The sequence below is a fragment of the Lissotriton vulgaris genome, chromosome 1_1 (assembly GCF_964263255.1).
Source record: "Lissotriton vulgaris chromosome 1_1, aLisVul1.2, whole genome shotgun sequence".
NCBI classification, from domain to species: domain Eukaryota; kingdom Metazoa; phylum Chordata; class Amphibia; order Caudata; family Salamandridae; genus Lissotriton; species Lissotriton vulgaris.
In genome coordinates this window covers 445,134,560-445,160,031 of record NC_141685.1, presented here as the reverse complement: position 1 = coordinate 445,160,031, position 25,472 = coordinate 445,134,560, and the positions used below count along the sequence as shown (strand labels likewise).

The 25,472-nt window shown below is 43.6% G+C and overlaps 1 protein-coding gene across 6 annotated transcripts in view; it reads right to left on the bottom strand.

Moving 5' to 3' along the window:
- The window catches only part of PATJ (PATJ crumbs cell polarity complex component), a 1,366,227-nt gene that overhangs the window by 195,324 nt on the left and 1,145,431 nt on the right, over positions 1-25,472 (bottom strand). For all 6 annotated transcript variants that reach the window (XM_086953328.1, XM_086953320.1, XM_086953345.1 and 3 more), the window contains 3 exons: positions 12,624-12,771; positions 12,040-12,126; positions 6,151-6,268 (listed from right to left, as the gene is read on the bottom strand). In XM_086953328.1, coding sequence (XP_086809454.1) covers positions 6,151-6,268; positions 12,040-12,126; positions 12,624-12,771 — 353 coding nt within the window. The remainder of the gene's footprint in view (positions 1-6,150; positions 6,269-12,039; positions 12,127-12,623; positions 12,772-25,472) is intronic.

The window sequence follows — 25,472 nt, the reverse complement described above, 5'->3', positions numbered from 1 at the left end:
TAAGAAGTCTCCCAGCACGATCCCGGAGGGTCTTGGTAGAAAAAGTGCAGCAGATCTTGCAGTCCTCTGCCTTATGATCCGGATAGAGGCAATAAATACAATCCTTATGTTTATCCTCCACAAAAACCTTTTTTTGCCACAGGTGGAACATGGTTTGAATAGGGCCTTCTTCTTCTCCTTGTCAGCCATCCTTGTACAATCCTGAAGAGAAATCCTGTAGAAAACTTTTGAAAAGAGATGAAATGAGCAGAGCTCAAAGGAGACTCCCTAAGCACAACGTGCGGTAGAAAATCTGAGGCTCTAAGGTTCCTTCAGGAGGGTTCTATGGGGTGAGGCTCTTCTGATTGGCTGATAGCTAAGTTTGGTCTCTTTTACAAAAAGAGGGTAATATGCTACAAAACGGAATGAGGCCTAGGCCTTTTTCTTTCTCCTCTGTACCCACTGCTATGTTATTTTTGTTACCGAGACTCCCATTCCGACGACGGGGAATAATACAAAAGCATGGGAACCTACGAAAGTTTCAATACTGGGGCAACTGGGCCTTGCTAGGATTCAGTCTATGATGTATGGAGCCCCTATTTGCACTTGCCTCCCCGATGTGACACGCTAGGTGTTGCTGGCCTGGAGGGCTGCACTGCGGCACACCAAGTGGACGCGCATGCTGACACAGTGTACTCCGTTGTGGAATGGGACCTGTCTCAAGGAAGTGAATGAACTGCAGAGTTTCAGGGCTTGGGACCTCATAGGTATTTCGCAGCTGAGAGACGTGTGGGTGGGAGACCATTTGCTTTCCTTTGGAGACCTCCAAAACAGGTTTTCATCACAATTTTATAGGTACCTGCAGCTGCGACATGCCCTCCGCTCACACCTTTCAACGGGTACACGGCTCCCCGACCACAGCCCACCTGAAGCTCAGATAATGTGTGGGGACCTGGGGAGGGGTGGCATCTCACACTTCTATCGTACACTGATCCATAATACTCCCACCTCCTTGGACCGACAGCAGGCTCAGTGGGAGGACTCGGTTGGCCCCCTAGAGGAGGAGGACTGGCGTGATGCCCTTATGGCCCAAAGAACAGTCACTGCATCTGCTAGGCTGCGCCTGGTCCAGCTTTACTATTAACACGCAGCTTATCTCACCCCGGCACGCCTCCATCGGGCTGGGTTCAGTCCGATCCCTGCCTGTACTAGATGAGGTCACAACCCGGTGGACTTCCGTCACATGGTATGGGTCTGTCCGACCTGGCGCGGTTCTGGAAGGAAATAGGAGGAAGCGCTTACTGAAATCCTGGGGTGGGATGTTCCACAGGACCCTAAGCACACACTCCTGGGCATTATTGACAGGTTAGATGGGTCTAGGAAAAAGTAAGTATTTCTAACTACAGCATTGGTGGTCGCTAAGAGGGACATTGCAGCCCCCTGGAAATATCCGGAGCCCCGATTATCGGAAGATGGCGGGCTGGGGTAGACCGGTGCGCCACGCATGAGAAGATTATGTACGAAGCATGTGGGTGCCACAAGAAATACCACAAAGTATGGGGGAAATGGTTGGGGGAGGTGGGTTGATCGTCAGGGAACTATCAATTTGTCACATAACTGTATTTTAATGGTATCTGTCCGAGGGGTTGTGCAAAGTCTTATATGTAATCCACAACTTTCATGGGTCTATGAAGCAATGCTGGAGTATTCCTTTGTGAAATCAATAAAAATTTGTTCATAAAAAAAAAAAAAGGTTGCTAGCTGACGAGTGCAACTTGAAAAGTTTTTGTGCTGTGTGGGCTCTTAAGTGAAGCTTTGGCTTACAGAACTTCTTGGTGGCTCACAGAGCACACCATAGTGGGAGTCCATAATTGTGTATCACTGCTCCTGCCATGGCCATTTGGTAGTTAGACATCTCTAGTTGATGTACACATAGCTGGTGGTAGGCATTTAGAACTGGTGAGCAGATGGAGAAAAGTTTTGAAGGTTGCTTCCTTTGATGGAGAAAATGGCAAGTGGTGTGGATGTAGATACAAGGGAGGTTAGTAATATGGATGAGGAGACGTATTGGTCTCATGAGGTATGGCGGTCCTCTAACTCAGAGAAGGGAAACTGGTGAAGACCTAATTTTGAGTTTATCTTCAGATTTGGACTGGGGGGGATTGATCAAGTTCTAGTAAAAAATAGGGGTGGGTGTTGCTGATGAAAAGGAGACTTACAGAGGTCTTGAAGATCATTTTGAGGAAAGACATGGTTGACACCATATTAATAGAGAATTCTTTATCCCCTAAGTGGTTTCCTTCCCAGCCTCCAGCTGATTATGTTGAATTTGGATTTGGCAGCAGATTCCAAACCAGGCCAGGGTAAGACAGAAATCAAAGTGCCCAAGAGTAACCCATATCTAATTATCTGGCAGTAAAACTTGACTTCAATGCCAATGTATTAGCTTTTCTTAATAGGAGTAGAAAGATCCCAGAAAGGGTGCTAATAAAAGTTAAACAAAAATGTTTAGGATTACCTTTTAGATGTGTTGGGATTTTTATGCATTGGATTTTTATAGGACGGTTTGAAGCCTACACTGAGGTTTATTTATTTATTTTAAGAGTTATATATAGAGCTGGCTAGCCCTTAAGGTATCAGAGCACTTTACATAAGGTTTCACATAGTTGCCAAATTACATCAGTTACAAATTACAAAAAACATGCCATTAAAAACAATTAAAGAACATAGAGGGTAAGTAAAATGGAGTGAAGAAGGGGAAGGGGGTACGGTATTGATACGACTGAGAGACGAAGGGAAAGTCTGCCCCAGGTCCAGCTGGGTAGGTGACGGCCAAGGGGGAATCCACAGCCCATCTCCTCTTCAGCTATTGGGTAGCTCTACCGGGCATCTGTCAGATAGCTAGGTTGGTTTCGGTGAGTTAACACAACGGATTCAGATAACAGTATGAACATTGGGTAGTACCAATGTTGCAATTTCAATGGTAAGCGGTAAAACCACTTTGATCAAAATTAATCAGAAACTGGTGAACTTGGTCAATTCAGCTCAAGTCAGGGCCTTTTTGCCTACAATGTTAAAAAATGCTTAAAGGATAGGACGGTTGTCTTTTCTAATAAGGTTTCTGCAGGGGCCAGTCAAACTCAGTGTGAGTGCCCCAGCTGTGGAGAAGGCATTACCTGGGCATCATTTTATGCAAGGGTACAGAAACTAAGCAAGCTGCTTCCACAACGTGAAACAGTATAGAGAAGTAATACCAAAAGAGAGAGAAGAGCAAAAGCCACTTCAGGGATGTAGGGATCTAGACCTCCTTTATACACTATAATATGAATCTAGACCTTTGCATACCTTATACATCAGGGTGGTAGCCTTGGTCAGTTTTTCTTAAAGAGGCGAGAAATGACTAATGGTCCAAATTTTTTCCAATATATGTTACAGTTGTACTTATTTAGGACAAAGTACCGGGTGAGTTTGATTTTGGTATTCAGGAGGTAGAGTTCGCCAATGATGTCAGAAAATTGCAATAGAAGAGTTCAATAATTCATACCATGAAACATAAGAGAGGTTTTATAGCAATATATTTTTAGTGGAAGAGCATGAAAAGAAGCTGGTTAGCAATATGAAGGACTTAAAGGATTGAGTCCTTTATTGGCATTTTAAGATGTCGCAGATCTATCTTTAAAGGAACATATTAAGGAACCAAGACTGGTTGACAAGTTTGGAATTAACAATAGATATTTAACTATCTTTGTGTCCAGGTAACAACAGGATTAAATCCCTTTCTGGTGGGGATGAAAGCTTTGGAGGTTAAATTGCCTGCCATTTGTTCAAACATCAGTACTGTGGAGCTTCAAAAAGATTTACATACAATTGCAGCTGGGCTTCAGGTCTGATGTCACATATTATAGCTAGGTTACATAAACTACAGTAGGGCAACCAAGTAAACCTGGTTATAAATTTATGTATACAAAGAAATCTCCTGAAGGAACAAATTATTTCAAATAGCAGTAAAACATATATGTGTTGGGCTTAAACACACAATTATTATCAACATGTTTTAAACAGGTAAAGTCATAACAGGTGCGAAGTGCACATCTATGTAAATCACTGTTACATACAGTTTATGTCAGAATGCAAATCAAAAACAAACAGGGTCAGACGTATTCGATCCAATTGCACTTTACTGTGGGAATTTTAATATTAACAAATCATTCAAAATAAAATCCAACGTGCCAAACGAATCACACAATATAGTCCTCTTTTTTATAGAAACACATTATTGTGAGGAAAATAATGTATATAAACTTATAATATTTGTGGTGATGACAGCATAATCACCACAACTTTTATAAATTGAGGACTTTATTTTTGGTTGATTCCTGTGACACATTGGATTTTCAGGGGATTTTGTTTTTTTAAAGCTAGGTGACATCTTACTGATGGCACAGGAACACCATCTTTCAGTGAAATATACTCACATGCCCATCTTCTTGGAGAGCCTTAGTTTTATGGAAACAAGAAGTAGTACAGTGCATGTTAGGATGGTGTAGTGTTTTTTGCCTGTGCCAAGAGAGAAGGTGAAGAAAATAGACACATGGGTACGGTGGGTTATGGGCATGAAAATGGCATCGAGGATATTGGCTTGTTTTGTGCAGGCACTCGCAAACTGTCTTCTCAGGCTCACTTCATTATCGAGTACTTCAGAGGTTAAAGGGAGTTTGGATGGGTAAGAGGCCTTCACAGGATATCTTAAGAGTTGAAGTAGTGGTTAGACATGGCAGAGGCTTGGACTGGCTTGGCAATTTCCTTGAGTTCCAGAAAATATTGACAGAATCGGATGTAAACCTGTTTGGATGGGGAGCATAAGGTGCAGAGGCGACTACCTGGAGGAGGGGGTCTCCTGAAGAGGAAAAAATGTATATAAAATTAGGGAGATTGGGGTTTGTTCTGGGTGGACTGCTTCAGATTGAATAGCTAGTTACTTCAGTTTTCACTTAACATCCAGGTCTGGTGGCAATCGTAGTGGATGTGTTTGCCAGGAGTGGAGATGGTTGCAACCTTGCGGATTTCACCCAGTCTCAATAATACCTCCGATAGTGGTTTAGATCAGGAGGGTTCAGGAAACACCATTTTTGATGGCTTAGGCTTTGTGTTTTTACTGGTGCTTCCATGATTGCTAGAAGGGCTTCACGAGTTGTTCTGTACGATCATCTTGAATTGGTGACTCAAAAGAGTTCAGGAGAGTTTGGTAGATGTCAGAACCCATTGAAGGATCCTGGGACTTCTATGCTATCTCTTTTCAACAGCTGTTGTTCAAATGTTCCTTTTTTGACAGAATTGTTTGAGAGGTGTGAAAGAAACCACTCCCCTTGCAATTCCTAAAGTGTTGATGGGTCATTTCATGCATCAGGGTAATTGGGAAACAGTCCTCTTGCCTTGCCCAAGGGAGAGCATATAGTAAACACAGGAGCAGGTAAGATAGCTGCTCTTCTGCTGCCTCCATGGCCCACAGCATTAAGCAGGGCACAGAGGGGTGAGTTCAGAGTTGGAAACATGCCACAGGCATAGGTGTCTGCTGACTTACAGCATTATGTGGGCCACTGTAATAATATTTGTATAAACATGTGTTTATAAATACACTTGTTCCAAATAATGTTTCAATCGGCTACATTTATTTTCACTGGCATACCATAAATAATATACATTCAGATATACAAATATTAATATGTTATTTATTTCCAGTGTTAACTGCAGGAAGGGGTCATGACTCACAAGAGGCAAAGCTTCGAGTGCTATGATTCCCCTTTCCTCACCACTCTCAACAATGGTAGTAAACAGCATATTGCACTCTATATAACTGCACATTTTATGCCATGCTATTTTGGCATGCACAGTAATTATAGACAAAGGTGTATACAAGAATCATGATAAAAGTGTATAAATCTATACATTGAAACATAAGCTCAAACTCTTGGATTATCAGTATTTCATCCACCATCAATTAATTACAACATGCATTCTGTGAAAAAATATCCTTTGTCTTCTCATCTCACTTATGTTTTACTGGGGTAAAAGCACTGCATGTCAGTAGAAGCTTCTGTGGTTTGACTGGCATGACACATAAATGAAAAGGCATAAGTACATTACAAGAAAATAAAAGCAGAGGACAATTACCTGAATTCCGCGGAGAAACATCTAAGGTAGATTTTTTGCTGCTGACTGAGGAATGTAAGCTGGAGTTGACATGACCAACTGAAGGATGCAGGCTACTGTTCACACTGTGTTGGCTCATCTAAGAAAACCAGAATTACAATCCACTTAAATTAATGCAATTTCATATGTATATAGTTTCTTTAAATAAGTAAGATTATTAGCTGAACAGTACCACAAGTCCATAGATTTTACCAAGTACCAGAGACTAAATACTTCATGTCCAATAAGCCACCCTAATGGCATACTAGTATCACGAAGAAAGCTGAAGAATAAATAAAATGTGACCCGAGACACATTGAATAAACATGTTTGTACTCTTTTAATTAGCGCGTAGGGAATTATGTATCAAGTGGATTTTACCCGTTTCCCTATTAGAGTGTGAATGGATCAATTTGATACATAGGTTCGCAAAATTAGATAGAGCTATAAGTGTAACCAAGAAAACAACATTTTGGAAGATTTGGAATGAGTGGTGTAAAAGTAGATAAACTTAAACATCCCGAAAGATATTTTTCTTTTGAAAGTAGAATCCTCTAATTTTCTTTCTATGGTAGCAAAGAGCTGTTTTTCTTTTTTTTCTTTTCAAGTCCTATGATTACGTTGGTAGCCGTACAGGCCAGGAAAAGCCCAATCGGTATGGACTGAAAATTCTGGTGCAGAGCTTTCTGCAGGACCTGTAATAATAGAGAGTAAACAGGAGGGAGTCAACAGAGTAGCGAGGTCTAAGGCTCAGGTGGGACGAGGACCCGATGTGTGAAGAAAAATCACATGTTCTCTATAAAAAGAGAGATCGGATGTCCGTACTCGGGTGAGCCTTGGAGCGGGTATCAAGATAGCTCCAGCTATTGCCGCTTTCTCGTTTCTTCCCCTGTTTAGATCTCTCAAAAATATAAAGGCTAGATACAAATGAGGACTATAAAAAACAGGCATTCTCAAATGAAAGTAGTGCCAGGGCCAGTGCTACCCCTGGTAGGTCGATGCAATGCATGATCATGGTGGTCTCACACCTCTAGGGGGTAACTCTCCAACGACATGCCTACCTGACTGCAGCTCGACAGCCTGCTCATGTGAAACTAGAGAAAAGTTGTGAATAATTATATCACAGAACTCAGATGAACATCTACCTGACAGTGTTAATGCTGAGAGGTTCCAGGCCTTGAAGGAAGAAACCACCTATTCCTGCTTCGCTCTGTCCGAGCTTGACCAACTTTGTAAATGCTGGAAGCAACATGTAACCATTAAGAAAGCAGGACACTGGCAGACAATGGAGGTATAGGTCATAAAGTCAGTGTCTACTCTGCTGAGAAGACCAGGTGGACAGGCACACTGTGTAGAGCAGCAGGTTTTGCTGGCTAGCAGTTGTGAAGAATAAATGGCAAAAAACAGCACCTTGGTGGGTAGCACATAGGCTTTTTCAGCGAGCAGGGTAATTCCTCTTTTTGGGTTGTGTTTGCCTGTCCTAGGCAGGGGACTGTGTTTTGGGGCTATGGGATGTTTCCCTGTGATGTGGAAGATATACGTCGGACACTTATCATTGGGTTGAACTATACTGTGGATATCTACCCAAGAAAAAGTGACCAAAGAATTAGGGTTCAAACTGGGGCCCTTGTCCTGAATGGACATTCAAGGAAGTGCCTAACCCAGGAGTAGTCCTGGGGCAATGGGCTAGCCCGGAGAGTGGATAGCAGCTTATGGAGTATTGTCCAGAGAGAAAAACATATTCCTGGTGGGCAATATCCTAGCTGAAGCAGAGTAGAACGCGTCCTTTTAAGACCAGCAAGCATAAAAGCCATTACCCTTTACTTGACGATCACCTATTCCACACATACCCCCTCAACAAGACATAAATGACATTCTTATGACTGGATAGTTTGTGAAGTCAAAGAATATGGACACTACCTGGGGCTGAAAGGAAAATAGCAATCTTCAAGCAACCTCAAGAGCAAAGAGGTGAAAGGTCATCAAAAAGATTTTCGTGGAGGAGGAGCTACGCTCGCAACCAAGATGGCCGCGTAAGCTCCCGGCTCTGCCGACCGCCGCCAGTAGCTCATGAATCCTGATATTGATCCTGAAATCGTTCCAGACTCCCGTGTGGCTGAAGTGTTGCAGAGCATAAAGGTGAAATCCCGAGATTTCCATCTCCTCGAATGACGGAGCTACGCCGTGTTTTCATTCTCGGCCTAACCCAGCGTGGAAGCCGGGACCTCGATTTCTAACCCACCTGGGTCAGAGTTGAACAACATCGGCCGCGGGACTTGGGCAGCGTCCGGTCTCCCGAAGTGGAGAATATCCTGACCGGTTTGGATGGTGGTACGGTGGCCAGGTGGATTTTAAGGACACGCGGTGGACGCACCGGTTGCTGTGTGTGGGAGTCCGTTGCCCGAAGACCCTGCTGACCTCCCGGGGTCGACGGGCTCAGATCCTCGCTTGCGGCAACGGTGTCTAGACCGCGAGAATGACGGGTGCCCTCCAGTAATGTCGGACCGCTTGTACTTGTTACCCTGGAGTAGTCGACCTCCGGGGCCAGAGGTCTGATCCATTGTTTCGCGAGAAGACATGGAGCGGGTGGAATGTACGCCGTTGTTGCAGACCATAATGGCCGCCATAGGGGCGCTTCACTCGCAGGTTGCCGCCATCATCCACAAAATGGACGTAACAGCATAGAGTATGTGTCTGAGACCGGACCACGACTCTTCAATAGCTTTGGAACACGTTGTGTTACCCGCGATTCAGGGCATGCCAGTGATAGAGGACCCAGAGTGGGAACCTGATCTGGTGTTTTCGGTCGGCTACCGAACAACAGCTAGCGAGCCTAGAACTATCAATCACTCTGCATACTCAATGCCGATACCTCCCAAGATGGACGCAGCCGATTTTATACTTCTGGATAATTTTATCAGTGACTATCGGATTGATACATCATTCTTTTTCTCCCAGTTGACTCAATCACGTTCAGGTGCCTCACTGTTGGTGGACAGGTATCTCCTTTTGATTTGTGGACTTCAAGTATTAATACGTTGGATTCGACCGCACCGCACTGACTTTGACTTTCTTGAACGTTTTGATTCTTTTGTTGGGATGGCGGTTCAAGCGGAGAGAGCTCGCACGAAAAATCAGAGTGGCCAGGGTTGAGTCGGATCGTACGGGTTTGATAGCACGGCTGTATTTGACACGGAACTCGTAGCCTACAATGATGCGGGAGTCGGGTGGTTTTTACAAACTCCCCCGGTTGTATTGTAATTGCTGCTTCACAATGTCTTGACCATATTACGGGGTGGTTTGCTTCTGGCGGTGAGGGAGGGGAGCCGGGAGCATGTATGATATCTCCTTCTCCACTCTTCACCTTTTTTTAGGATTTAGTTGTGGGGCGACAGGCACGCTGCTAGTGGGGTTAGGCCGTAGCCATTGCAGGGGTGCAGGGTGGTGGGAATGGGGAAGGTTTTTTTTAAATTTGTCTTTGTTTAGTTCTATGGCCTTTTTTTTTCTTTTCTTTTTCTCCTTTTTACAATAGGCGGGTTGCTTATCCTGAATCTATCTCTTTCACATAATCTGGGTGTCTGTTTTGGTATTAATTATCCTGAATCGTGAGTTGGACGAAATATGCTGGCGTCAGCTTAGCGGGTTGTGGATCGTATTGTTACTCTCTTCTGTATACCTATTCATGTTGACGTCCTACTCTCCTGTATACTGATTTTACTATATTGGCTTATTCTAAGAAGAAAAACAAGAGGAAATATTACACACACCAGGTGTCATATGTTAAAATACATTTGCAACGATGTTCACAAGGAAGAAATGCATTCTATCTTTATCCTGTTAGAAAAAAGCACAAGAAAAATACATATTCACATGTATAGCCATATATTCACAAGAAACTGTACAGACAACACATCAAACAGAAGTGAATTGAACTCGGTTTGTTCAAGAGTGAACTAACTCATTCACAGAGGAAAATGATAACCTAGCTGTGAATACTCACCGCGCTGAGTATTCACAGCTGGGTTATCATTTTCATTATCATTGTGAATATATGGCTATACATGTGAATATGTATTTTTCTTGTGCTTTTTTCTAACAGGATAAAGATAGAATGCATTTCTTCCTTGTGAACATTGGGGCTCCAAGTTCCTGGTAGATATAAGTATTCTGATATTACTTTTTGGCACTTAAATACAAATATTATTTCATTTTACACTTATGCACTTCACTTCATTAGGTTGCAGTAGCTTATCATCTATGGTCAAAAGCTGGATAAAAAATGTCCAATTTGGCTGAAACATGTCGACCGTCCTGCACAGCGCCATAGTGTAGTTATAGATTCATACTACCAGGCGTGATTTTAACGTTGGCACTCAGACAAACCCTATTAAAATACTTTTCATGTCTGAGTCGTTAATTTTAAACTCTTCACCACAGCACTGCACTACACACCCTGAGCACTACCCTTGAGTAACAACTTGGCTAGAGTTCTATTCTACATCCATATCCGCACCATCATCTGATGGCTTGGGCGGCAGGTTGGATGGATTAAACAAATATCCCATATGATGAGACTCCGCCAAAGGGTGGTCTGATGGGAATATCTCAGCCAGTTGTAACTCCTTGTATTTGCATGTGTCCTGGTTTTCTCAGTCACTAGTACCGCATCACGTAAGACCAGTCATTTTCTGTTGTTATGTATTATTCCTAGCACCCTTCTAGAAGATCTGCATAATTTTTGCTCCCTTCCAAGAGATAGGGACAGGGACTCTAGCAGCTATAACATTTGAAAAGGTATTTATGTACGGCCCCCATATTAATGGTTCAGAGTGATTCAAATCAGAGGGGCTATTATCAAGACAAGTTTTTTGGGCCAGTATTGAGTTAAAGGGTTCTTCTAGTGCAAATTTCACTAGCACTCTCCTGCCCCCTTCATTTTCTTCAGATAACATAAGATCTACATTATAATCTAAGCACGTTGGTTCCTAATAGAGGGGGAAAAAAGCACTCTACCCACTCCCAAGAAGCTATATGAGTTTCTGGGCAACCAGGTTCTTTGGGCCCTCCATGTGTGACTAAGTGCCATAACCCCCTATACATACCTCTGTGTGCATTCAGTGATATTATTCTTATCATTCTTTTTTATAGCCTTAACAGCAAATATCATTCGAAATACTTTAGCCCACCTTGTACCTTACAGGATATAAATGAAAAGGTTTTAAATCTACTGAAACTAGTGTATGAATGTTCATCCGAAGTGGGCCATTGAGGTACATTTTAACTTGTATCCAGCATCTGTACCAATGGCCCTTTTTTCAATATTCAAATTTGGATTTCAAATGCAGTCACACTTTGGCAGCTGTTCTCCCAATATCTAGTACATCAACAGCATTGATGACTTCCTCATTGTTTATTAATACCAGATCTGTATTTGCATCCTGCATTTCTAATAAAACAGCATCAACTATTCTGTCTGTGGAAGACCATTAATCTCACACCCTTTACAGTCAGGCAAATATCTTCCTCCAAATATAAAAAGCTGATGCTAAGGCAGGATATTTCAATGTGCTTCAGCTATGAGTGTTGATTCTCATGCTTTATCTACATCAGAATCCCAGACGACAGACGTTTCTCCATGCTAGTAAGCCAGACGCATTTTAAGGAGTCTAAGAATACAAACCTGAAGAGTTCTACAAGCCACCATCCCCACCTGACATATAGTGAGTTGAGTGACCAATCTTTTTGAGATAATTTTTAGTTTTGTTAATTGACGGGATGACTGCAGAAGGATTTACGAAAAATGTATAAATGAATTACAAAAAACAGTAAAATAAGGTCAAGGTAGATGGCAGGAAGGAAACAGGTACGAACCTGGCTGTTTTGAGAAGTTTTCCTTGATGACATCCAAGAACCCGCTCTAAGCCTACCAACCTCTAAAGTTACAAGACCTTGCGCAACCTAGAGAAAAAGAATGAAAATTTATATTTAAACAAAATGTTGCAAGAGGCACAATTAGATAACGTAAATAACAATACTCATTTAACAAACAGTGCAGTTCTGATTAAACATCTTAATCCATGCTTTTCTACTCTTAGGAAAAACATATATTTACTGAAGATGGTGGTGGAAGGAGAGTTAAGGTTAAAACGACCAGACACATTTTGCAATAGCAGGGTTACATGTATCAATGTGCAATTATATGAGCTTTTTGTCAAATGCTTCTGTTACTTTTACAACATTAAGTTTGTTCACAAGCCATTTGCGGATCTCTACTTTTCAAAGCAAATTCAGAACTATTTGAGTTAAGATTCAGCACTAGAGACAGGCTACTAATGATATTTTAAATGTCAGCTTTGTGAAGACGTGGCGAGTTTTAGGTAAACAAAAAGGTAGTTTAATGTAAGTGCAAATTAAATTTCACCATTTGCCTGTTCAAAATTGAGACATACACTCACCTTGAGAATGGCTGCAACAGACTCCTGAGATGCATTCCTTACATCCTCTCCATTAACAGACAAGATCTGATCTCCCTGCATTAGTCTTCCATCCAGGTCAGCAGCTCCTCCTTTGACAATGTCAGAAATAAATACTCCACTTCCATTTCTGATGAAGAAACAATGGAAAAGTCAAACATCAAGTCATAGCTGAGACCCACAAATATACACTGGAGTAGAATTGTATTTTTAAACAGCAGCCTCAAAGGATAACTGGACTTTATCTACAACCCTTTGATAATTGCAGTAGCATCGAGCACATCTAGTGCTGCTGAAGTTCTGGACCAAGGTTTCACAATAAGCTTGCACTATTACAAACATATTTATGGATTAAGGTGCTGCTTGAATCTCAGAATCCTAGTAAATATACACAGAACTGACTAGACGCATGATAAAAAAAAAAGAAAACTCAAGTTACCAAAAGGGATGGAAGGATTACTGCGGCATTCTGGGCACTTGGCATACATGTCTGAAGGAGACTACATTTAGGTATGCAACTACTGTTCCTGGGGTACTTGACAGAGAACACTAAAGTAGTGGTGTCCTCATCATAGTACTGATCTGGGCATTGCTTGTGTAAGTCGAGGGGTTTTACCCAGTTTCTGGCATTTGTGATGGAGTGACTGATTAACCTAACATGAGAGGACACATTCGGACAGAATGAAGGTTTGTACTACATTTGATATGGATGATACAACGTTTTCCATTGATGGAAGCACCCACTTTTTCGGAGATCCCATTTCCTGTCTTCAACAGATCTAAAATAAACATTCCTCAGGCCTGTAGTTCGATCCGCACACTATTTGCTATTTGCTCACGGCCTGCTCCTTCAGCCTCAATTCAACTCTGGAGCAGTGCATGCTTTTCATATGTGCTTGATCACGGTCCTCGAGATACCATGCAGCCTTTAATAGAATAAGATAACTATCAATGACACCTATAGCCCACTTAACGTTTCAGAAGAACGTATAAAAGCATGGGATATGGGAATGGAAATGTGAGTCTTTCAAGTGTTCAAAGAGAAGGTATTTGATTGATAAAATATAGTGTGGAAGAGCGAATGCTGTTTTTTTCATGGCTATTAATACCTCAACTGGAGAAAGCTTTCCTTCCATCTGTTCTACTGAGCTGCCTTTGACCTTAAATGTTTTGGAGGCTCAGTGCACTGCTTCTGTATATATTGGTTTGAAAGGTCATAGTCACTATGGAAAGAAGAAAGCAGAGGGGTTCTCAAACGGAGCTGATTACATCAAAGCAGCATGTTTTGGGTTCACAGGTGGAGATGGCAATTTTCCACTTAAGGGGAAATCCAAGTATGTGGCCTGCACAAACTTATTCACAAAAGAACTGAGTAATACCTATCACTGCAAGAACTGCATGCCCATCATGCAATCTTACTCAGACTGAGCACCATTTGTAATCTTTAATACACATTGACGTGACTTTTTTATTTATTTAACAATTTTACATAGATCTATGTCACTATAATGTATTCAAGAGTAAAGAGGCTAAAGGAAGAGAGAGGAGACAAAGTTGGGAGGAAAGGGGAGAAGCTGAGAGGATAAATAACTATTTCATTTGTCCAAACAGCAAATAAAAGTTATCAAAACGGGCCTCAATTCTGAACATTAGGGATGATGGCATGTACATGACATTGTGTAGAATGATGTGTCTGTTTTGTATCATGGTTAAAATCAATTGCGCTCTCTGATGCAATTTGGCTGGACTTTGCAATTGTAGAAAAATGGGAAAGCGCCTTGGGATTATTTAAACACAACTGCCATGTTTTTGCCCTTTAATTTGAAAGATAAACAGAATCTTATGTCCATGAAAGATTCGACATACACGTTGTTACATATTGAGAAGTTAGAATAGCTACCATTCTCAATAGCAGAGACTGATTCCTCAGTATGGTTAATATACAGGGTTATTTCTTTACAGATTTCTCTTTTTCAGTTTACTGCATGTATGAAAATGTATCGTTATCAGAAGGTTTGAACACCTGGGTAGCACTTTCCTGCACGAAATGTGGTCGTTACCGGTTACTTTTCACGGACTACGTGAGGATAAAGAGGTTTTCCTAACAGGGCAGGACTGCGATTCTACAGTGGGACACGCGTTAGTATGTACGCAAGTTCAACTTTGTGGCGCTTGCAATGTATCAGCGCCCTATTTGGCCTGTTTTCTAAAAGGAATGCCTGTCCCATCAATAATTACCACTCTCACATTGCTTTCTAACGGTAGTTATCTTATCCTGAATAACAACAACTGCTGTCGGATACGGTCAGGCATTCCGTATATAGTAACGGTTTCTGAAAGAATTATTTGTTGCAGCAATGTTCTTTTTCCACCCCCACATGGGATATTAGATAGCTTACTGTGGCCTTCCATTCCCACTTTGAAAACAGACTTTAATAAACTAAGCAGACTCAAAGCGCTATTATTTCAACAAGAGGTTGCTCTCACTTCGGTTCGAAAGACCTTCGAATTGCAGGTGGCTAGAACTACTAGTAAGATTCAGTCACTATTGAATACGTATATCCCACTACATTTCGGGGAACTGATTAACCAGATCTTTAATGCGTCTGATACTGAAGGCTTTGCAATTTATTTAAACTTGTTGGTTCCGGCCTTGTTTCATCGTTTCAGACGCTTTTTGGAGTAATACCGGCCTTTATAAACTCTATTTATTCCAGCACCTTCAGAAGTTTTACACTTATCCTCTTGCTGGCATGTGGAGTGCTGGTACTGCTGCTCCTGTTACGCAATAGATGTCCATCCTGTGGTCCTGTGTAGACCAGGCCGATGGCAACTGTACCGATGACCTAATGCAGCAACTTTTTGGATGCTTGCCTCTGATTACGCCGAGCGTGAGCTATGGGCGTACCTTTCGCTTTGCCTACTTCACTCGTGTGCAACCTGTATTCCATTGCATACGGTGCCCTTTCTATTGGGCCTTGGATATCTGCCTCTCCACAACATTGGGCGCTGACCCGGATTATGACCTGTTGGTGGGTCCTTGCTGGCCCATGACCAGGACTATTCTGTTGAAGTCCGTATGATGCATGCAGCTGCACTTAGAGTATTGGCTTGTTGGAATACCTGTGAGGCTGCGAAGTGCATCTTACAGTAGAGCTTCATCGAATATCTTGCAAGTTGCACTATTCTGCTGCTTGATGCACTGGATTAAGAGGAACATGAATGTTTATTCGTTCTGCTAAATTGGATTGCATCCTTCTTTTTTATAAACAACAATGATGCCCTTTTGGAAAACCTTGCATTCCACTGTACATGTAGTCTTTTGGATTTTCCGGACTAGACTGCATATATATATATATTTTTTTTTGGTACGTTTTTAAATTTGTTGTTTTTCATTGACACTGTTTTGGGTGGAACATAATGCGAATTAGCTCTGTTTAAAATTTACACCTGTCTGTCTATGAACTTCAACATGGCCAAGGGGAGGGTGTCACATGGTCGCTGAGGGCAGTGTCAACATCTTTAGGTTAGCATGAGCCCGGTAGCCATCTTGCTGCTTTGCTCATGTTACTACATGTACAAGGTCTAACCTTAGGTGGAGATGTAATGAGTTCCAAGAACATGAGGCCAAGCCTGATAAGGATGGTTTTCAGACTTTGAGATATCTAATCTTGGCTGTTTCCTGGATGAGATCTTTCTTGCTCTCTAACCAAGCACTAAATTGTATCCCTGGTGCTTATTGGAAAAACATGTTCACTTGGTGGAAGACAGGGTTGCTATTAAAATCCCTTACTGGGAATGGGTGGAAGGTTAAAGTACACAGTAACAACACTGTACTTTGCAGAGGTGATAAAACTTGGCCAGGGCTCAGTGGCCTTGTCTTGAAATATCCCAGTACAGCTGGTCTTGGCACAAGCTGCTTTTTCCTCCTGGTATATTTGAGTTCTTGCAAGAGCAGTTTGATACTTGATACAGCGTAATAGAAACTAGATGATCAATCCATCTTTGGGCACACAGGATGGGATATGTACAGCATGAAGGGGTTTCAAGATTGCTGAATATTCCTTGGCTTAAATGGATAATAAATCTCCTTGAACGGAAGTAAACTTACTACGTCTGAATTCCTTATTTCTTCTACACAAGGAGAAGACATTGGTAACTGGAAAGAGTTTTAAGAAACAAAACATCTGACTGGTTTTGAAGTAATCTTTTAATACAGGTTTTAATCAAAATTACACTTCATTATCACACTTTCAGGTCAATGTGGCTGACAAGCAGATCAGATTGAACACATGTGGCTTGTAGTGTTTAAATGCCACAGACAGGGGGCGTGGCCAAGATGGCGGCGGAGTAGGACGAGCTTTCCAGTCCCTTTCGGCGCCGCAAAGTTCACCGCGTTGTTTAGCGCCCTCTAAGGTGCCCATCTGAGCACGGAATCGGGATGCCAGGTGCCCAGGTGCTTCTCAACAGGGGTTTGGGGCCCCATTTTGCGGGTCTGACCCGGAGATCTGCGGAGACAGGCGGAGCTGCCTGGGTCCTGCTGTCGGGCGGCCTGGGGAGAAGAAGCGGTGCGGTGAGTGCACGCAGCAGCCTGATCGACTGTGCCCCGTGCTGCTGGGGGCACCCCCGAGCTGCCTGCTTGGCCGGGCGGCTGGCCCGGGGGATCGGAAGTGCCTGGATGCGAGGCCTTGAGGTGAGGGGAGTCGGGAGCGAGGCCTGATCCCCCTGAAGTGGCGACACTGGTCCGCATTGGGGCCGCGCTCGGAGCAAGAGTGTTGAAGCAACCGGAGTGGCGGCTGAATTGTGGTGCCCAAGTGCTACTCAACAGGAGGCTGGGGGCCCCATGGCACGGGTCCGACCTGAGGATCAGCGGAGTTAAGCGGTGAGGCCTAGACCCACGAGGAGACCGGGGGGACGAACTGAGTCCCGCTGCCGAGGCAACCTGAGGAGAAATCGCGGTGCGGTGAGCGCACGCCCCGGCTTGATCAACGGTGTCCCGTGCAGCTAGGGGCGCCCCCGAACTCCCCGCTTTGCCTGGTGGCCCGCCCGAGGGATCAGAGGTACCTGGGTATGAGGCCTTGAGGTGAGCGGAGCTGGGAGCGAGGCCAGACTTCCCTGGGGCAGCAACACTGGCCTGCATTGGAGCTACGGCCGGAACAGACTCGTTTGGGCACCCGAAGTAGCTGCGGCGGAGCCCTGGGCTGCGCGAGATACCCCGAAGCAACCATGCAGATCGGAGGAGGCTGGTGTGCTGAGTGGTGGCTGGTGACCTTAAGGTGTGTGTGGGGTGGAGAGCTGTGTTTGGCCTTCCCCGCTCAGGAGCGTGAAGTGCACCTGGGGTGTGTGGTGCAACAGTGGGAGCTGGAACCCTGTGAGGCACAACCGCAATCTACGGACTGAGAACTGGGTCTCCTAGCTGTAGCCCAGCACGGCAGCCGAGGTGTGGAGAGAGGCGGGGGGTCCCCGGGGGTGTGGGAATGCGGGCCGCATATCGGCGGTCGGTGCTGGGTCCGTCTGACGGACTGGTGGTGGCAAGCGGCCTGAGAGAGGCCTGGTACGAGCAGCTGTGCCCCTCCCCCGCACCCGTGACGCCGCAACTGAAGACGACTGGGCCCCGAGGCAGAGGGCCCGAACTTTGAGGATCTTCCCCGCTCTCCCCTCGGCGAGGCCCGTCCATAGCCTTGCAGGTGTGCGTGGGAGAGTGGACGGCACGGACCTTGAAGGGCTGAGAATAACGCGAGGCTCCGGGGCTGTCTGGTAGCAGTGGTAAGGAGGAGGCTGAAATCTTTGAAGGCTGCGGAGATCTTTGAAGGCTGCACCGGTGGGGTGCCTCCGGTTGCGTGAGGCAGGTGAGGAACACTAACCTCTCGTGGAAGCTCCCTTCTTCGTCCTGGTGGCTTGCCTGCTGGCCTACGCAGAGGGAGACATGGCTTCGACCAGGCTGAAGAAAGACAAACCTGGAAAAGATGGAACGCCGAAGATGGCGACGCTGCCTCCCTCACCAGTGTCGGATAAGTCGCGCGACGAGATGAGAATGCGGAGCCCGCCACCAAGGCCTTCATGATAGAGCTATTCGCTGCAATCAAAGAGGACATCGCAGACGTGCGCTCCCAGCTTGCGTCGGATCTCCGTGAGGTGCGGTGGGACGTGGATGGAGTGGGAGAGCGAGTGGCGACGCTGGAGGAGCATGACCTGAGTACAGCGGAGGACATACATCGGTTCCAGCAGGACGTGCTCCGCCTGACAGAACAGAACAGAACCTGGACCTGCAAGCCCATGCCGAGGATTTAGAGAATAGATCCCTCTGCAACAACATTAGGATCCGGGCGGTACCGTGGAAGGGGGAGGTGATCCGACCTACGGGATTATGTGGAAGCTCTTTTCAAATATATCTTGAATGAGGACGACCTGCAGGACATACAGATGGACCGAGTGCATAGAGTCAGGTTGCCAAGGGGCCCTAAAGCTCCTCCCCCTGATATATTAGTTTGCGTGCATGACTTTCAGCTTAAGGAACGGATCTTACGAAAGGCACGCAATTTCAACCCCCTTCAGTTCCGTGACCATCGCCCTCTGCTCTTTCAGGACCTAGCAGCCTCTACTCTGGTGAAGCAGAGGGAATTTAAACCAGTGACTACCTACCTGCGGGAGCAAGGCGTGCCCTTTTCCCGGGGGCACCCATTTAGGCTTGTCTTCAGGTTGAAGAATAAGCTGATCCAAGTTCGTTCCTTGGAGCGGCCATGGACATCCTGGGGTTGGAAAGGAACGCTCCCTCCTCTGGCGACGGGGGTTCTCCCAGCAGACGAAGACAGCGTTCCGAAGAATGGCAGAGTTGGCAAGCCTGCTCCAGCTGCTAAACCTGACCTGTCTGCGAGTTTGCAAGAAAGAGGGGCTGCGGTCGCATCTGTGGCCCTAGTAATGGAGGCTGCAGTGGGCACTGGAGGCACGGACAAGTTGTGAGGCCCTAAGAGGGCTGATAGCTGTGCCAGAGGGGCCCACCCACAAGAGGTAAATGGCTGGGGTTTCTCTGTCCCTGTGGTACACTTCTTGAAGCCTGAAGGCATTCGCACGCTGTTCCACTTAACGCCAAAGCGTGTAAAAGAATAGAAGGCCCGAAAACAGGCCAGGACACAATCCGGATCCGCGTTGCACACGGAAAAGAGAAAAACTGACGAAGGCGCGCCTGGGTGTGACTTATGTATCCTCGCTGACGTCATGGACGCGGACGTCAGGGCGGAGTCACGTGGTTGTGCCGCCCCCGCGCGTGCGCAGTGATGCTGTGGCAAAAAGTTTTCCGGATCCAGTCTCACGTCTGGGTATAATTCTACATTAGTAATCTGAGGCTAGTAGTCACTATCAGATATTAAGATTGGTAGCGCTTGTGTGGCTGTGTTAGCAGGACCCAGCAACTGCTCTCCTGATCTCTGAAAACCTACAGCTAGATAACTAGAAATACACACATGTCCATAAATTATAATGTTAATACATGACAAAGTGATGGCTGGAAATGCTTACATCAGTTCGAATTACTTGTCTTTACTGTTAATGTTTCTCATTCTGCTTTAACAGTTTCTAGTTTGCCCGTGCCATTGAGGGTAAGGACCAATTATGTCGGAAACCACCTTCGACCCATCAAAAAAATAACACTCTCAAAGCCAATAGGTTTGGCTTTAATGTGCCAACACATGCAAGCATCAGGCATGTTGCATGCATTAGTGCACCTAATGACTCAGCTAGCAGGTTATTGTGCTTTGAAAAGGAAAAAAGCAACATGGGCGACACAGGAAAGAAAAGCGTTCTTGAAGTATGATAATTAAGTTGTTGGTTAATATGCAGAAAGTGTTACATTTAGTGGAATAAGACTTGATTTCAGGCTACATTCCCAGTTCTGCAAATAACCCCTGCTCACGTTGCAGATTAGTGTGCTGTGGAGAGCAATAATGAACTCGCTGTGGAGATTAAGAAAAAATGTCTCACCTTGCACATTAATGTGCTGAAGAAAGCTAACGAGCAACAAAAACTACACAAGAAAAAACACTTACAAAAGACTTACTGAAGTATGATCTCAATATGTTAGCACACTTTAGACTTATCATATGCGGTTTCTCCAGAAAAGCCATGCGTTTTATATTTTACATTTAAAATCCTTTAGCACAACCTTTTTTTTCTTTAAAGATCACACCTGCCAAATTGTATAGTCCATTTACATACTTGCACATACGATACTTGAATTAAACATTTGGTTATAATGCAGAACGTATTACTATAAGTTCATGAAGTGTTTATTTCATCATGGTTTCCTCAGTCAGCAAACATTCTCCGATCACTTGCCATTAATGTACTGTCGAAAGTAAAAACAATACTTGCAGATGCAGATTAGTTCGCTGTTCATGACAAATTACAAAAAAAGAAAATACTTAGTGTATGACCTGCATACGTATATAAATGCACTATATTTCTTGTGCTATGTTTTTTCTATAAATTCATGTGCATTTTATATTTCGTTTAGCATTCTTTTTCATACAAAAAGATGATTTTCTGGAAAAATCCAACAACTGACAAACACCTGAATGCATTTGTCATACTTATCATGCATATCATATACTTCTAATAAGTACTTTGTTAGCACACAAGATGCTTTCTTTTTCGTGGGGGAAGCCTTCTTTCCAAGATGGTCATTGTGTTTAGCAAATAGCCAGCATCAGATGCTAAAAATAATGCACCTCGTGCACTTCAATGGAATCACTCCAGAGGCGGAAAAATGCACCGTAAGCCAACAGTATGACGTGGAGGAGAAAAAAACCCCTGGGCTGATCCAGGGTGTAATTAATTCTGTTTCAAAGTAATAGATGAAGGGGGCTGGTCCAAAGCAATCAATGGGCGAAGGGGACCAATCTAAAGTCCAATCAATACATTATTTAGAAGAGGTCTAGTCAGACCTCAAAGACAATCCATACTGAATTGTTAGGCAATGTCCATTTGACAACAACGAAAACAATCCAAGACCCATTCCAGCCTTATTGGGTTATGTATTATAACAATGAGTAAACCAGAATTACAAAGATATATGTATTAATGATGTATGGACCTAAACAATTCTCAAGGAAATGTTTCTGAGGTTAAGAAACCTGAAGTTTAATGGATACCACTTCCTCCAAATCACCTAGATAGACTCTCCTAGCACCTAAATGGAAGGGTGTGAAGAACTGTCCACCTATTAACATCAGAAACTTTTAAAAATCTGTCATCAAATAAGTGAAGTTCACATAGCTGATTGAAAAATATCCACAGTCAGAACTAGGGGTCACCCTTCGAAGAATGAGCCCTGATACTAAACTAAGTTCAATGTAGAGGACAGCTTGACTAGGGTTCGATCGCCTGTTAAAGCCTCCCTAAGGACCTCATTCACAACCTCAAAGGTGTTAGGAAAGGAGCTTTCAGCATACCTGTCATAATAGATTTCTTTGAATCTATGAAACCTTCTTTACTGAAGGAACAAGTATGAAAGAGGAATGATTTTTGGTGCAAATGTTAAGTTGTCCATGGTGTGTGGCTACATATGGAACCTTCTCTTTGTCTGCTGAGTATCAAGGTACCATCATTGGACACAGGATCGCCCTGTGAGTAAAAGAATACACGCTTTGATGGTGAGTTTTCTGCTGATGCGGTTAGCTTTTCTTAAGAGGGTGTTATATCCGAGTGAATATGCAAGATAAGTACAAATGGTGGACTGCCTTAGTTATTCTTGATAATTAGCTCTATTGCCACTGCTGATACAAGTCTCATAAAATACTGGTATAGTTTATCAACTTTTTGTTACATCGATTGGTGCACCTGTGCTTTACTGAGTGTTCAGAAATGACAAAGAGCCCCAATGCCACCCATGTCAAGGTTTTCTCAAGCAAACTGGTTATGTGTTGTGATTGGCAACTATCTGTTTCATGTATAAGCGTTAAATGGTACAAGCATGGCAATACTAATTAGTTTTCCTGAAGACCCCACTGACACCTATGGTTTGTAGATTTTCACATGACTCTGGGCTACAACCATTGGAACTATGAGTATATGGTTTAGTGCTTAGCTACTGAGCTCACAGAAGACCAGGATGTAGTTCACATGAACTCACTATTGTAATATGCAATATGTATATGATTGCAAACATTTTCTCTAAATCCCTGTAAGGTATGTTATTCTTGCTTCTATAGCACTTCTACAGAGAGTATCCCCCTCTGCCAAGACCAGGGTTCTAAGCAAACCGTAGTTAGGGTAAGTAGTAGTGGTGTGTGAGTGTATCCACGTACTCACATGTGCAGTGTTTTTGCTGTGCTGATCACTGTGTAACACTTGTCTATTGTAATAACCTATGATTGATTTTGCAAGTACACAGTGCACGATTAAAAAATAGTAATCCACAGTGTAGCACATAAATGTATAAATATGCCTCCAACCCCAGCTTTTAGGTTTATTTAAATCTTTTGTAGCAGTAGCAAATTCCATTTCCCACAAGTGAATATTCTAGCTACAGCCAGGAGAAGAGCTCCATCTTGCCCTGATGAAAGCCCTTGACTAATAATTGGCATACAACAGTCTGACATATGTTGGCATTACTAAGGATAGTTGTCCATTGTACCTAAAACCATCTGTTTCCTCTTCTGTTTAATCATACATGTGGTTACCACAAATAAAGTTATTGCCTTTGGGTTTAGATAACAACCTGGATCCCTTATCCAGTATTTCTTATTAAGAACTCCCTCATACTACGGTCAAGTCCACCTTGATAGTATCAATTTATCAGGGTGGGATGAGGTAGCCTATGATGAAGCATGACACAGAAGTGTGAGTGAGCTTCCTCTTCCATTCCATACTGTACTGTTCATGTGATCAGTTTGTTGCTAGACTGTTGAACAACTCTATGCATCTTCACATATTTGTGTGGTCTGGTAGTTATGGTTTTAGAAGATGTTCAATGGTTTGATATCTAACTCCAAGTGGTGATTTAGCAGACATCAAAGTTCACAATTAGAGAAGCAGTGAGGAAACACTTTCCTGATAATTGTCCTTGACAGTAAGACACTGCTGCGAGTTAGTGGGCAATGTGGGCCTTAAGGGTTTTTTAGCACATTACATAACAGGTAAAGAGGCCGTCTTGCCACTGGTGAGATGCATTCCCATTGAAACAGTTTTAAGCGCCACGTCTTCTGTATGCATGCTCACGAAACACCCTCCTCTTGGGTCAAATGAAGAGAGTTGTCCCATTTTAGTACAGTATTTCTTGTTGTACCCTAGTGCAGATCATCAACCTTCCTCCTCCTCTTGGGTTATTCACTTGAGGAATATTTGGAAGTATGTATTAGAAGAACAACTTTAACCGTTGTAGCTCCCGCCTTAAGGTTCAATGTTTAATGATGGGTCTATTTTATAATCCTTTTTTTGTCTCCATGCTCTGTCCTATGTCTGGTGAAAAACTACTATGTTACTGACATCACCAGCACCTGAAAACCACATATACAACCCATCCACCGCTTCCAGTGGAGTCGCAGGACATCACCTGGGACACTGGATATCAAAACCTATCTCTGACGACTTGACTTTGCTTCTAAATTTCTGAAAACAGTTTGGCCACTAAGGAAAAGGGTTAATTTAAGGGATTTGCTAGAATGAACATCCAGGATATATATAAATGAGCAGCCAGGTGAATATCTGACAATCAAATGAGGACTAGAGTCCCATGACTCATAAAGAGCAGGCAGTAGAAGTGGCCACACAAAGCTATAGTTTGTAGCTTTAAAAAATACCTTTTCACAATTAAGTGAGGAACCAACACAGTAATTATAGATGGAACTCCAAACATTGATTCAACCAATCCTGAAACACAGTGTCGAAGTAAACTTTCCAAGAAATCACGTACTAGAGAAAGTATATTTTTTCAATTTGACTTTTCATGTTCCGATGTCTACGAGACTACATAATGCACACTGGGGAAGTAAGAATCCAAAAGAATGAGATTTTCCAGCACTTAGTCAAAGATCAGAAAATATACTCTGCCACAAGTTATTTCTGGACTTTCATACTGTTTTTGGTAACAGTCTAAGTTGGCAGTTAGATTGGAGTTATGAATAGTAAACCCATGCTACTTACCAGACCTCTCAGTAATTGAATAACACTGAAGACAGAACTGAAAAATAACTGAAAAACTGTAGTCCTATAAAACCATCTGATATTTTCAATCACAATCATAATGAACTGGAAATATTGGTAATGATATTAGGACAAACAACCCACTTTCACATGGATAGATCTGTAATTAACTTTCTTAACCCCTTCGCTGCGGGGTGTTTCCCCCCCACTGTGCGGGGAGAGGGAGGCCGCGTGCGGCGCCGCCGTGCTGGTGACTAGCTCAGCTCATCATGAGGCACAGCGGAGCTGCACACATGACGAGATGAGCTCGTCACGGCCACACCCATTTTCGAACGTGCAGCACAGCGGGGAAATTATCCCCACGTGTGAACATTCCAATGGCTGTGATGAGCTCAGCTCGTCATGAGTGCAGCTGCACTGTGCCTCATGACGAGCTGAGCTCGTCATGAGCATAGAAGAGATTAAGAGACATGCATGGTGAATAATGTCAAATGCCATTGAGAGATTGTTGGAAATGACCATCTTTTGCAAGTGCACCCTCAGTTTTTGCTGGCTGCAGAACTCTGTACACTTCATCTCTGCTAACCAGTGGTAAAGTGCCTGTGGTCCCCATTTCCACTTGATGAAAATGGCCTATCCTGGTGGGCATTTTTAACTTAGCTATGCGTCCCTAGTATGTTGGAAAAAAAGTGT